Genomic DNA, 14,035 nt, shown 5'->3' with positions numbered 1-14,035 from the left:
AAAATGTCCGACAGATGGCGCTGGACAGCAAACCGTCAGTGACTGCGCATGACAATCGTGTATAAAAGGAGCTGTAATGAGAGAGAGAATCAGATGCGCCAGCAGTCACAGCATGTTGACAAAGTCACGGTATGGGTTGGATTTACCACATCTACCGCTATCGGGCCTTTTTCCTTCGAGAATATTAATGATTCAGGTTTTGTAACTGCTACCGTGACGGGTGAGAGGTACGCCGATATGTTACAAATCGCATCATCCCCAGCCTGGCTGATAAACACCTGCTAGAACGTATGATGTTTATGCATGATGGTGCTTCACCCCATATTGCTAGACGCGTGAAATCTCTTGCGCGCGTCGTTTGGTGATGATCGTGTGCTCAGCCGCCACTTTCGTCATGCTTGGCCTCCCAGGTCCCCAGACCACAGTCCGTGCGATTATTGGCTTTAGGGTTACCTGAATTCGCAAGTGTATCGTGATCGACCGACGTCCCTAGGGATGCTGAAGGACAACATCCGACGCCAATGCCTCACCATAACTCCGGACATGCTTTACAGTGCTGTTCACAACATTATTCCTCGACTACAGCTATTGTTGAGGAATGATGGTGGACATATTGGGCATTTCCTGTAAGGAACATCATCTTTCCTTTGTCCTACTTTGTTATGCTAATTATTGCTATTCTGATCAGATGAAGCTCCATCTGTCGGACATTTTGTGAACTTTGTTAGTTTTTTTTTCTGTTCTAATAAAACCCCATGTCATTCCAAGCATGTGTGTCAATTTGTACCTCTCTATCTACATTATTCAGTGGTTTATTCAGTTTTCAAATTTATACTGACTTTCTGATCACCCGGTACATCTAATTGTGAAGGGTAAAACCTGATGAATCAGCCGGCACATTCAGCTCGCTATGAATGCGTGAGTGACCGAAATGTGACCTTTTGGCCATATGACGCCCGCGGTGTTCACCTGTCGCGTCGCGTCGTGTGTTCCAGTGGCGGTGAGCTCGCCGGCGCCGCAGGGTCAGCACGGACAGCCGCAGGCGGGCTCCCCGTCGACGCCCAACCCGGGCGGCGGCGGTCCCATCATCCGCAGGGGCCGCGTCTGGCGCGAGTGGCGCCGCGGAGACCCCACGCTCATCAACAGCCTCTGGAAGAGCAAGACGCCGCTCGGTGCGTACAGTCCACGGCGACACAGATACAGAGATAAATGGCGGCTAACAAATCGCAAGGAATGCATTACTCTTTGACGTGTCCTTTTTCCCCAAATCTCTCAGTAAGCATCCGCTTACAAGTTATTAATATTTTACTGGTTGAGCTCGGACTGACCCGGTGAAATGGGTCGGACTCCAAACGGCATTCTCTACTTCTTCAAACATAGAATAAATCTACACGAATAATAAAAATGGATATACGTAAGTATGTATACAGGGTGGACAATTGATCGTGACCGGGCAAAATATCTCACGAAATAGGGGTCAAACGAAAAAACTACAAAGAACGAAACTTGTCTAGCTCGAAGGGGGAAACCAGATGGCGCTATGGTTGGCCCGCTAGATGACGCTGCGGTTTTTTTAAAACAGGATCCCCATTTTTAACTATACTGCGTGTTACAAAAAGGTACGGCCAAACTTTCAGGAAACATTCCTCACACACAAAGAAAGAAAATATGTTATGTGGACATGTGTCCGGAAACGCTTACTTTCCATGTTAGAGCTCATTTTATTACTTCTCTTCAAACCACATTAATCATGGAATGGAAACACACAGCAAGAGAACGTACCAGCGTGACTTCAAACACCTTGTTACAGGAAATATTCAAAATGTCCTCCGTTAGCGAGGATACATGCGTCCACCCTCCGTCGCATGGAATCCCTGATGCGCTGATGCAGCCCTGGAGAATAGCGTATTGTATCACAGCCGTCCACAATACGAGAACGAAGAGTCTCTACATTTGGTACCGAGGTTGCGTAGACAAGAGCTTTCAAATGCCCCCATAAATGAAAGTCAAGAGGGTTGAGGTTAGGAGAGCGTGGAGGCCATGGAATTGGTCCGCCTCTACCAATCCATAGGTCACCAAATCTGTTGTTGAGAAGCGTACGAACACTTCGACTGAAATGTGCAGGAGCTCCATCGTTCATGAACCACATGTTGTGTCGTACTCGTAAAAGCACATGTTCTAGCAGCACAGATAGAGTATCCCGTATGAAATCATGATAACATGCTCCATTGAGCGTAGGTGGAAGAACATGGGGCCCAATCAAGACATCACCAACAGTGCCTGCCCAAACGTTCACAGAAAATCTGTGTTGATGACGTGATTGCACAGTTGCGTGCGGAATCTCGTCAGCCCACACATGCTGATTGTGAAAATTTACAATTTGATCACGTTGGAATGAAGCCTCATTCGTAAAGAGAATATTTGCACTGAAATGAGGATTGACACATTGTTGGATGAACCATTCGCAGAAGTGCACCCGTGGAGGCCGAACAGCTGCTGATAGTGCCTGCACACGCTGTATATGGTACGGAAACAACTGGTTCTCCCGTAACACTCTCCATAAAGTGACGTGGTCAACGTTACCTGTACAGCAGCAACTTCTCTGACGCTGACATTAGGGTTATCGTCAACTGCACGAAGAATTGCCTCGTCCATTGCAGGTGTCCTCGTCGTCCTAGGTCTTCCCCAGTCGCGAGTCATAGGCTGGAATGTTCCGTGCTCCCTAAGACGCCGATCAATTGCTTCGAACGTCTTCCTGTCGGGACACCTTCGTTCTGGAAATCTGTCTCGATACAAACATACCGCGCCACGGCTATTGCCCCGTGCTAATCCATACATCAAATGGGCATCTGCCAACTCCGCATTTGTAAACATTGCACTGACTGCAAAACCACGTTCGTGATGAACACTAACCTGTTGATGCTACGTACTGATGTGCTTGATGCTAGTGCTGTAGAGCAATGAGTCGCATGTCAACACAAGCACCGAAGTCAACATTAACTTCCTTCAATTGGGCCAACTGGCGGTGAATCGAGGAAGTACAGTACATACTGACGAAACTAAAATGAGCTCCAACATGGAAAGTAAGCGTTTCCGGACACATGTCCACATAACATCTTTTCTTTATTTGTGTGTGAGGAATGTTTCCTGAAAGTTTGGCCGTACCTTTTTGTAACACCCTGTATATTCGTGTAGTACTTAAAGAAATATGAATGTTTCAGTTGGACCACTTTTTTCGATTTGTGATAGATGGTGCTGTAATAGTCACAAACATACGGCTCACAATTTTAGACGAGCAGAAAGTAGGTACGTTTGAACATGTTATTTCGGCTTTCCAATGTGATACATGTACCTCTGTGAACTTATCATTTCTGAGAACGAATGCTGTTACAGGGTGATTACCTGTAAAAACCACATTAATGCAATAAGTGCTCAAAATGGTGTCCGTCAACCTCAATGCATTTGGCAATACGTGCAACGACATTCCTCTCAACAGTGAGTAGTTCGCCTTCAGTAATGTTCGCACATGCATTGACAATGCGCTGACGCATATTGTCAGGCGTTGTCGGTGGATCACGATAACAAATATTCTTCAACTTTCCCACAGAAAGAAATCCGGGGACGTCAGATCTGGTGAACGTGGTGCTTCGACGACCAATCAACCTGTCATGAAATACGGTATTCAATGACGCTTCATCCACATGCGAGCTATGTGCTGGACGTCCTTCATGTTGGAAGTACATCGCCATTCTGTCATGCAGTGAAACATCTTGTAGTAACATCGGTAGAACATTACGTAGGAAATCAGCGTACATTGCACCACTTAGATTGCCATAGATAAAATGGGGGCCAATTATCCTTCCTCCCAATAATGCCGCACCATACACTAACCCGCCAAGGTCGCTGATGTTCCACTTGTCACAGCCAGCGTGGATTTTCCGTTGCCCAATAGTGCATATTATGCCGGTTTACGTTACCGCTGATGGTGAATGACGCTTCGTCGCTAAATAGAACGCGTGCAAAAAATCTGTCATCGTCCAGTAATTTCTCTTGTGCCCGATGGCAGAACTGTACACAACTTTCAAAATCGTCGTCATGCAATTCCTGGTGCATAGCAATATGGTACGGGTGCAATCGATGTTGATGTAGCATTATCAACACCGATGTTTTTGAGATTCCCAATTCTCGCGCAATTTGTCTGCTACTGATGTGCGGATTAGCCGACACAGCAGCAAAAACACCTACTTCGGCATCATCATTTGCTGCAGGTCGTGGTTGACGTTTCACATGTGGCTGAACACTTCCTGTTTCCTTAAATAACGTAACTAACCGGCGAACGGTCCGGACACTTGGATGATGTCGTCCAGGATGCCGAGCAGCATACATAGCACACGCCCGTTGGACATTTTGATCACAGTAGCCATACATCAACACGATATCGACCTTTTCCGCAATTGGTAAACGGTCCATTTTAAGACATCACGAAGCAAATACCGTCTGAACTGGCGGAATGTTACGTGATACCACGTACTTATAAATTTGTGACTACTACAGCGCCATCTATCACAAAGCGAAAAAAGTGTCCAACAAAAACATTCATATTCCTTTACGTGCTGCATGAATATGTAATAAAAATGGGGGTTCCTATTTAAAAAAAAAACGCAGTTGATATCCGTTTGAGCCGGACGGTCGCAGGTTCGAATCCTGCCTCGGGCATGGATGCGTGTTATGTCCTTAGGTTAGTTAGGTTTAAGCAGTTCTGAGTTCTAGCGGACTGATGATGTCAGATGTTAAGTGCCATAGTGGTAAGAGCCATTTGAACCAATTTATATCCGTTTGACCTATGGCAGCGCCATCGAGTGGGCCAACCATAGCGCCCTCTGGTTTCCCCCTTCTAGCTAGACGAGTTTCGTTTTTTGTTGTTTTTTCGCTTGATGCTTATTTCGTGAGATATTTGGCCCTTTCACTGTCAATGGACCACCCTGTATATATCCCACATCTCCTAAAACAATGGACCGATTCCATCCAAACTTGTTAGATGTATCCATTACTGTCTGGAAAGAATCACTGTGGAATTCAGAACCACCCATCTACCAACGGGGCAGAGGAGAAACATCAGTGTAGTGAACATAGTGAGAATATCCATTATTTAGTCACCCAGTATTAATAAATACAAGCACTTAGAGACTTGCAACAAACTTTACTCATAATTTGAAATCTTTATTAAACATTTTTTCGCTGACAAAATGACGAAAGGAAGAAATTTTCTCTCTTACTACTTTTTCGCTGTTCATGCAGTAAAACATCCACACGAAGCATGATGTTTCTGTTTATTACTTCTTTATAACTGATTATATTTGTCACACTTTTCCATACAGTATTAAAATATGCCACTGAATGTACCAGAAAAATTACATTTCTGTATGACTCGTAGTTCAGGAGATATGACGTCGTAAACGCTGAATGCGTAAAAAAATTTCCACGTCATGACTGACATCTAAATTTCTGACTTCGTTGCTGCTAAAGTTATTCGCAACATTTTTCGCAGACTGTATTCCCATTTGCCGCTGAATGTACCTACAAATATATATCATTTTGCTACAAACAGTTCAGGAGATACGATGTCAGCAACACAGAGATCCGTGACAAGCTCTCCCATCATGCATGACCTTTCAATTTATTGCTTCTTTACTACTGACTTTATTCACAATACATCTCGCTGGCAGTAGGCACATGTGCCACTCAACATATCTGAGCTGAAATATGTGTACAAATACTCGTGAAGTAAGGTAAATATGTGTGAAATAAATGTGACATTTGCTTAGGGAACAAATCCACGGGTAGAAAGCTCATTCTAAAGCCACGGAACATATTCAGTCAAATTTGGTACACTTATGATTTACAATCTATAAAGAAGTAATGTAGGTGTAAGTACCACTAGTCTCCTATTGGGGCCAGTGTTATAACATAGAGACAGAAGGGATGACGAGGAGATGGACATAGAAAGAGGTTCAGATAGACACAGACACGGGAAGGAAGAGACAAGCAGAGAGATGGGGAGGAGGAAAATGGACAGATGAAGTGGCAGAGGGGAACGGAGGACATGGGCACAGAAAGGAAAGGTGAAGAGATGAACAGGGAGAGTGGGAAGCCAAGATGGACAGAGAGAGGGAGAGGAAGATGGGAGAGATGAAGGAAGAGGCTGACAAAGAAAGGGGGAGGAGGAAATGGAATTAGAGAGGCAGGGCGAGATGGAAAGAGGAAGAAGTAGATGGGTAGCAGGGTGATGAGTAGATTAACTGAGGGAAGGTGGGAGGAGGAAATGGACAGAGAGGTGGAGGATGAGACTAATAGAGGATGGGGGTGGTGGAGATTGACAGAGGAAGGGTGGAGAGGATGGACAGGGAAAAGGGGAGACGGATAGAAAGAGGAGGAAAGAGAGTTGGATAAAGTGAGAGTAGACAGGTCAAAATAGGAGTGGGAGGGCGATAGAAAGGGGAGATAAGAGGAGGGACAATCGTAAGGGGCAAGAGGAGATGGACAGAGAGAGGAAGAAGAAGTAGATGGACAAAGAGAAGAGGGAGGAGCACACGGATTAATAGAAGAATGGAATAAATATATAGCCAGCAACACCAGGTTTCTCAGATAGTAATAACTGAAGAAATACACTGCGCAGCACATTAAAGAATCACTTTTTTCGAAACCCACTAACTGTCTCCCATTGCGATGCATAATTTTGAAATTTGGTTCAAATGGGCGTACAACCTTCCTCTCTAAGAGCGCAAAAGTGTCCTGAGACGTCATCTTCGAGCCCGACATTGTTTCAGACAGCAAGATGTCGACACATGAGGAAAAAAGCCAAACTCGGAAGCTCATGTGACGTGTAAGTTGGGTTAGTGAAATCACATTGGCATCAGATTTCACCACTATTCTGCCCAGCACCAGCGCGGACTTGTTGCACTATGTGATGGTCTCGATACGCCTTCTTACTCCTTCTTTTGACGCCTATGCGATGCGGGCCAGAACTGCGACGCGCGGCGCTGAAATCACGCTGTTTTCTTATGGATGGCTGAGGAAAACATTATGGACACACCGCCACTCAGATTGATACGTCTCTGTAAAGGCATACTTTTAAAACTCTCAATATAGGTGGGCAGGTACCACAGAAGGTGCTCCTGAGCCGTGGGGTTCTTAGAGGGACCTTTTGCCCTTTTATTCACGCAGTGTCAATGTCACACACTTCCCATTCCCTCTCCCTCCACCCCAGTTCCCGTGATCACGGAGCAGGAGGGTGTGAAAACCACCCTGTGCTGCTTCAGAACACGTTAAAATATTGTAGAAGTGTTTACAGGTGTCCTTAGTGGCTCCAACATATACACAAGAACAACATTATGTTCACGCTGCACTCCAAACATGTGGGATAACGTTTAATGGGGATGCAGCCCCACAAAGACCCTAGAGGTGGGCTGAAACGTTCGGAGGTGTCAGCAGTGTCTAATGTGGTCTGTATCGACGTCCTGTTGTTTATTGGACTGCAATTTGTCGTTTTTGACCGCCAAACGGGTGGAAATCAACGCCCAAGGGGAAGGAATTGTTCCACTGACGTCGTTTATGACACTCCCTGTACCCTGTTCTTGTCAATTCTGAGCGACGGAATGTGTGAGTTGTTTCCTTCGGTCACCCATAAGACAAGCGCATGGATTTCAACGCTGGGCGCCGCGGTTCTGAGCTCCGTCGCAGAGCCGTCCATAGGAGGGATGAAATGAGTGTAAGAGGGGGAGTCGGACGACCTTCCTATCGTGTGACAAATCCAAAGTGACGATGCTCAGAAATGTGGTGCATTTTGGTGTTAATGTGACGTCATTAACCCACCCTACCCCTTACGTGAACTTCTGAGCTCTGGTCTTCGCATGTGCGAACACCTTGCTGTTTGAAGTGTTGCGGAGGGTGCTCTCAAAGAGCCACACTTTTGCACCACTACAGAAAAAGGTTGTGGATACCTATGAGGCAGGTTTAAAATTCCTACGACGCAATGGGACACAATTGCGGGGTTTCGAAAAGTGATGTCCAATGTAAATCTGGGCCTGTGGGGAGGAACCAGATATACAGTCACTAACTATTGCCACCTAGAATAACTCCGAAAGTTTGATAGGAGTTGAAAAGTTTGTGGGACTTACGTTGCATGGGACAACAGGGGACATAATATGAAGTTGTTTTTTGTTGCTACGTGGGGTTGCGTATGAAAAAGAGAATTGGAAATTTGTGGTAAGGTCTTATGGGTCCAAACCGCTGATGTCATCGGTCCCTAAGCTTACGCATTACTTAATCTAACTTAAACTAACTTACGCTAAGGACGACACACACTCCCATGCCCGTGAGAGGAGTCGAACCTCTGACGGGGGGAGCCGTGCGGGCCGTGACAAGACGCCTTAGACCGTGTGCCTACCCTGCGTGGCGGGTCGTGTAAGAAAAAATGTTTTGAATGGCTCTGAGCACTATGGGACTGAACTGCTGTGGTCATCAGTCCCCTAGAACTTAGAACTACTTAACCATAACTAACCTAAGGCCATCACACACATCCATTCCGGAGGCAGGATTCGAACCTGCGACCGTAGCGGTCACGCGGTTGCAGACTGTAGCGCCTAGAACCGCACGGCCACTCCGGCCGGCGGTCGTGTAAGAAAAAAAAAATGGCTCTGAGCACTATGGGACTCAACTGCTGGGGTCATCAGTCCCTAGAACATAGAATTACTTTAACCTAACTAACCTGAGGATATCACACATCCATGCCCGAAGCAGGATTCGAACCTGCGACCGTAGCGGTCGCGCGGTTCCAGACTGTAGTGGTTAGAACCGCTGGGCCACTCCGGCTGGCGGTCATGTAAGAGATTTGAAGGTTAACTTTGTTTCTTTAAATGAGATGCTACAGTTTGGTACTTATTTTCTGATAGCGGCTATTGAGACGAATCCAATGATGTGGAACAGAAAGGTCTTTAAAGGTCAACTAAGGTCACAAAAGTGGCATGAACGTCCATTTACAGAAGGTTTTCGATGTGATGGCCATTGGTGTCAATGCAGCGCTGCAGTTTTCTTATTATGGATTGAGTGGTACTCCTTATCACTTCGACACTTATCGAAGCACATGTTCTAACAGTTCTCTCTAGTATATCGTGCAAATAGTAAATATTCGCCGAATACTTGCCATTGACATGTAAAAACCATTCGACGGTTTCGCAATACAACACTAATAGAAACAGTAAGACTAGGATCGTCGAATCAAGCGAATGTGAATGATGTATTCCTTCGAAGAACTAGTCGATAGACTTCTCATTTACGGAGAATGTCAACGAAATTCAGTGAGAGCCAGAAACTTACAGCTGAAACATATCCTCAACGCACTCACCCGACACGTCGTACATTTAAATATGTGTATGATAAATTGAGAACAACTTGACCTTTAACACATCGGAAACATATCCGGCAAAGGAAAGTCATTAACGAGGAAACGGAAACTGGTACTCTTGTCACTGTGGTTCGTGATCCTTGTGTTAGTACGCGTCAAATCGCAGGGGAATCTGGCATGAGCCACAGAAGTGCGGTTCGTGTTCTGTATGGCCGTAAATATCATCCTTACTATATGAGTCTCCACCATGATTTAACTGGTACGGATTGTATGCGTCGCACTGAATTCTGCCAATTCTGCCAATGGGCTCAACTTCAAATTCGGAGGGATGACACATTTATTAATTTGATTTTATTTACAGGCGAGGCTAGATTCACAAACCGAGGAAATGTTAGTTTGCATAACATGCCTTATTGGGCAACTGAAAATCCATGTTGGCTGCGGCAAGGTATTACGATGTCCAAACACGCTGAGCTACCGTGCCGGCTAACCATCTGAGCCACCGAGGACACAGAGGATAGCGCGACTGCAGGGATTTATCTCTGGCACGCCTCCCGCGAAACCCACATTCTCAACGTATTGTCCCGCACTACATTCGTAGTGCCCCCGCCCATTATACTCAATACTCGCGGCGCGTTGCCGATTCCCGTAAGAGTTCGGGCACTGTTTGTGCATTTGCACAGAAGAAGAAGATGGTCAAGTGGCCAATGAGCCTTAACTATATAAGATGGCATCTGTTCTTTCGGACATGTCCGAAAGAACAAATACCATCAGTGACCATGCAGCTAGTTGGAACGAAATTACAATGAAATGAACACACTTAGCTGCTTACAGGCGTTGACATACGTCAACGGGGACAGATGAATATGTGTGCTGCATGGTCACCGATGGTATCTGTTCTTTCAGACATGTCCGAAACGATACCATCTTAGTATATAGCTCATATACAAAAAATCGTAGACGGTGAATGTATGATATGGGATTCTGGAGGACAGAATTATAGGCCCCCATTTCATCGTAGGAAATCTTAATAGTAGCAAGTACACCACATTCCTGCAAGAAACATTAGGTCTGCTATTGGAAGAAATACCTTTAGGAACAAGGAACATAATGTGGTATCAACACGATGGGTGTTCGGCAAATTTTTCGCTGGTGGCTAGAAATGAGGTGCAGAGACATTTCCCAAGTCGTTGGATGAACGCCGAGGAGATGTGTCGTAACCGGCTCGTTCGCCAGACTTGACGCCTCTGGATTTTTTTTTCTTGTGGGGATTCGTGAAAGACATTCTTTATAAACAACACCTGAAGATTTGCGACAGAGAACTGGCAGAGCATGAGCTTCGATATGTGCTGATGTTATAAGGAATACTCACTCAATCCATGATCAGAAAACTGCAGCACTGCGTTGATACCAATGGTCATCAGTTCGTACACCTTCTGTAAATGGAAGTTCAAGCCACGTATGTGACCTTCGTTGAGCCTGCCGGTGTGGCAGTGCGGTTCTAGGCTCTTCAGTCTGGAACCGAGTGACCGCTATGGTCGCAGGTTCGAATCCTGCCTCGGGCATGGATGTGTGTGATGTTCTTAGGTTAGTTCGGTTTAAGTAGTTCTAAGTTCTAGGGGACTGATGACCACAGATGTTAAGTCCCATAGTGCTCAGAGCCATTTGAACCATTTTTTTGACCTTCGTTGACCTTAAAAGACCTTACTGTTTCACACCACTGGATTCTTTCCCCCCCCCCCCTCCCCCCCCCCACCCCCCTATGAACCATGGACCTTGCCGTTGGTGGGGAGGCATGCGTGCCTCAGACATACAGATAGCCATACCGTAGGTGCAACCACAACGGAAGGGTATCTGTTGAGAGGACAGACAACGTGTGGTTCCTGAAGAGGGGCAGCAGCCTTTTCAGTAGTTGCAGGGGCAACAGTCTGGATGATTGACTGATCTGACCTTGTAACACTAACCAAAACGGCCTTGCTGTGCTGGTACTGCGAACGGCTGAAAGCAAGGGGAAACTACAGCCGTAATTTTTCCCGAGGGCATGCAGCTTTACTGTATGGTTAAATGATTATGGCGTCCTCTTGGGCAAAATATTCCGGAGGTAAAATAGGCCCCCATTCGGATCTCCGGGCGGGGACCACGCAAGACGATGTCGTTATCAGGAGAAAGAAAACTGGCGTTCTAGGGATCGGAGGGTGGAATGTCAGATACCTTAATCGGGCAGGTAGGTTAGAAAATTAAAAAACGGAAATGGATAGGTTAAAGTTAGATATAGTGGGAATTAGTGAAGTTGGGTGGCAGGAGGAACAAGACTTTTGGTCAAACGAAAACAGGGTTATAAATACAAAATGAAATAGGGGTAATGCAGGAGTAGGTTTAATAATGAATAGAAAAATAGGAGTGCGGGTAAGCTACTACAAACAGCATAGTGAACGCATTATTGTGGCCAAGATAGACACGAAGGCCACGCCTACTACAGTAGTACAAGTTTATATGCCAACTAGCTCTGCAGATGACGAAGAAATCGAAGAAATGTATGATGAAATAAAAGAAATTATTCAGATAGTGAAGGGAGACGCAAATTTAATAGTCATCGGTGACTGGAATTCGGCAGTAGTTAAAGGGAGAGAAGGAAACGTAGTAGGTGAATATGGATTGGGGGGAAGAAATGACAGGGGAAGCCGCCTGGTAGAATTTTGCACAGAGCACGACTCAATCATAGCTAACACTTGGTTCAAGAATCATGCAATAAGGTTGTATATATGACCTTCATATCTCTGACGCGACCCCGCCTAGCAGCAAGAAAGCAACGTCATAATATGGCCCCAGTTGCCCCATGCAAAAATTTGTCGCACAACCTTTTCAGCCACTGTCATACTTTCCGAGTTGTTCTAGGTGGTTACAGTTAGTGACTCACTGTGTATGCCGTGGTGAGTATGGGCTTACAGAGTGTGCGTGTGCTGCGGGTTGCAGGCAACGCTGAGCCGTACATCGTGCTGGCGCTGCTGATCGGCTTCGTGACGGTGGTGATCGGCTGCTGGCTGTCGGACAACTGCTGGTCGCCGGAGCCGGAGCAGCTGGTGACGCTGGCATAGCAGCAGAAGCAGCCGCAAAAGGCGCCGCCGCAGCTGCTGCGCCTGCCCTGCTGCCCGCCGCGGCCCCTGGCGCTCATCGTGCTCACGTCGACGGCGCCACCGCCCCCGCCGCCGCCGGGGGCCGTGGCCGTGCCGGTGCTCTGCTGCAGCGCGCCCTGCGCCTGCACCAACCCAGTCTAGGGCGGCTTCCTCCTGCAGCCTCTTAGCGGCTCAACTCCCAGCACACGAAGCGCGGGAGACACGTGTATTTCTGGTAGCATGTAATGCCCCGCCTGGGCCACACTGTGTCTCAAACTGTGAACCTTGACAGTCCGCCACCAAAGCTCGTTTGCTTAGTTGTGAAGCGACGTAAGCTTCTCCGATTGTGGTATGTCACAGTAAGCGCTATGAGGAGCGCTTTGAAGTAAAAACGCTGATTGGAGGATATATTTAGCTTTCTTAGAGTTCAAGCGGGAAACTAAGCCGACTACCAGCAAATACGAGAATTTTCAATGAATGAAAGCCAAAGTGAAGCTTTAGGAAACAGCACTAACGTATTTACATTGTGTATGAAAAGTAGGTGCTCTGATGAGCACAGTCAACAAACTGGAGAGATGAGTAGCACCTATCCCGCGGTCAGACAGGCAATTAATGCAAATACGTGAAACTGCTTGAAGTTACAGAATGTGCTGTTTCAATAGGTGAGAGAAGTGTAGACCACTGTTGCAGGATATACTGGGAACTGATGCTAATCAATGCCATAACTAAAATTTTTGAACACGAGAATAAGATTACCCATTTATTAAACGCAGTAATGCGTTTCTCATTTTAAGGAGAAGATCATTGCATGTTCGTAAGGTGAACACTGGAAGTACCTTGGGACATCTTTCATCATACGGAAGGAACGTCATCTGACAAAATGTGACGTATCGCCTTGAGGTATCAGTAGTAGCATCCAAACAAAGCTTACATGACACACTGGGGAAGCTCGAATAAAAATGCATCCAACTCTTGGGAAAGAAATATGACGTATTAAGGAAGTGTATTAGACGCCGAAGATGGGGACGACAGCACAATCAGAATCACATTGTATAAATCGTGAAATGTAAGAACAGTGCTTATTTGTTTATTGTTCGGCTATAGCAATAGTGTCGAACAGTTTCGCATAAATTAATGATCAATATTTGCACAGCATTGTTACAATGAAGCTGATTTCTTCGTTATAGAGATGCTGGTGGATTAAAGTATCGAAATTCAGTTAGTTTGAGGCTACTGTGACACCACATTCCACATTAAATATTTACCACTAAAATACTTAAGAATCTTCATGCAAAGTAGACCGTTCACTACTAAAAAGTTATTGCTGTGGCCTGTTGTGCAAGCTACTCACTTTGTTAACACTGATTAAAACGCGTCACATGAAAGCTAAAGCAAGTGCGTGCTGAGACCCATGCATCACAAGGTAAACGTTATTACGCTCAGCGTTTTGTTTTCGCTCTCCTCTACAAGTGATCTTCCATCACTAATTTTTACTTTTCGACCAGCGTTGTGTCATCCC

At 45.9% G+C, this 14,035-nt stretch overlaps 1 protein-coding gene across 1 annotated transcript; it reads left to right on the top strand.

Annotated features, from left to right (window-relative positions):
* Positions 1–949: 949 nt before the first annotated feature.
* On the top strand, positions 950–12,498 carry LOC124775734. Its single transcript, XM_047250562.1, has 2 exons — positions 950–1,172; positions 12,377–12,498. The coding sequence occupies exons 1-2, from the start codon at positions 950–952 to the stop codon at positions 12,496–12,498; spliced, it is 345 nt and encodes a 114-aa protein (XP_047106518.1).
* The last annotated feature ends 1,537 nt before the right edge of the window (positions 12,499–14,035 follow it).

Source organism: Schistocerca piceifrons, chromosome 2, assembly GCF_021461385.2.
Source record: "Schistocerca piceifrons isolate TAMUIC-IGC-003096 chromosome 2, iqSchPice1.1, whole genome shotgun sequence".
NCBI classification, from domain to species: domain Eukaryota; kingdom Metazoa; phylum Arthropoda; class Insecta; order Orthoptera; family Acrididae; genus Schistocerca; species Schistocerca piceifrons.
Note: the sequence above shows the minus strand (reverse complement) of the source record. Positions and strands in the feature narration are given on the sequence as shown.

Bases quoted from the DNA above. Each gene is read 5' to 3' on its own strand.
- LOC124775734 (XM_047250562.1), top strand. From the start codon at position 950: ATGACGCCCGCGGTGTTCACCTGTCGCGTCGCGTCGTGTGTTCCAGTG. The intron at 1,173-12,376 runs GTGCGTACAGTC...TGCGGGTTGCAG, and splicing joins GAAGAGCAAGACGCCGCTCG to GCAACGCTGAGCCGTACATC.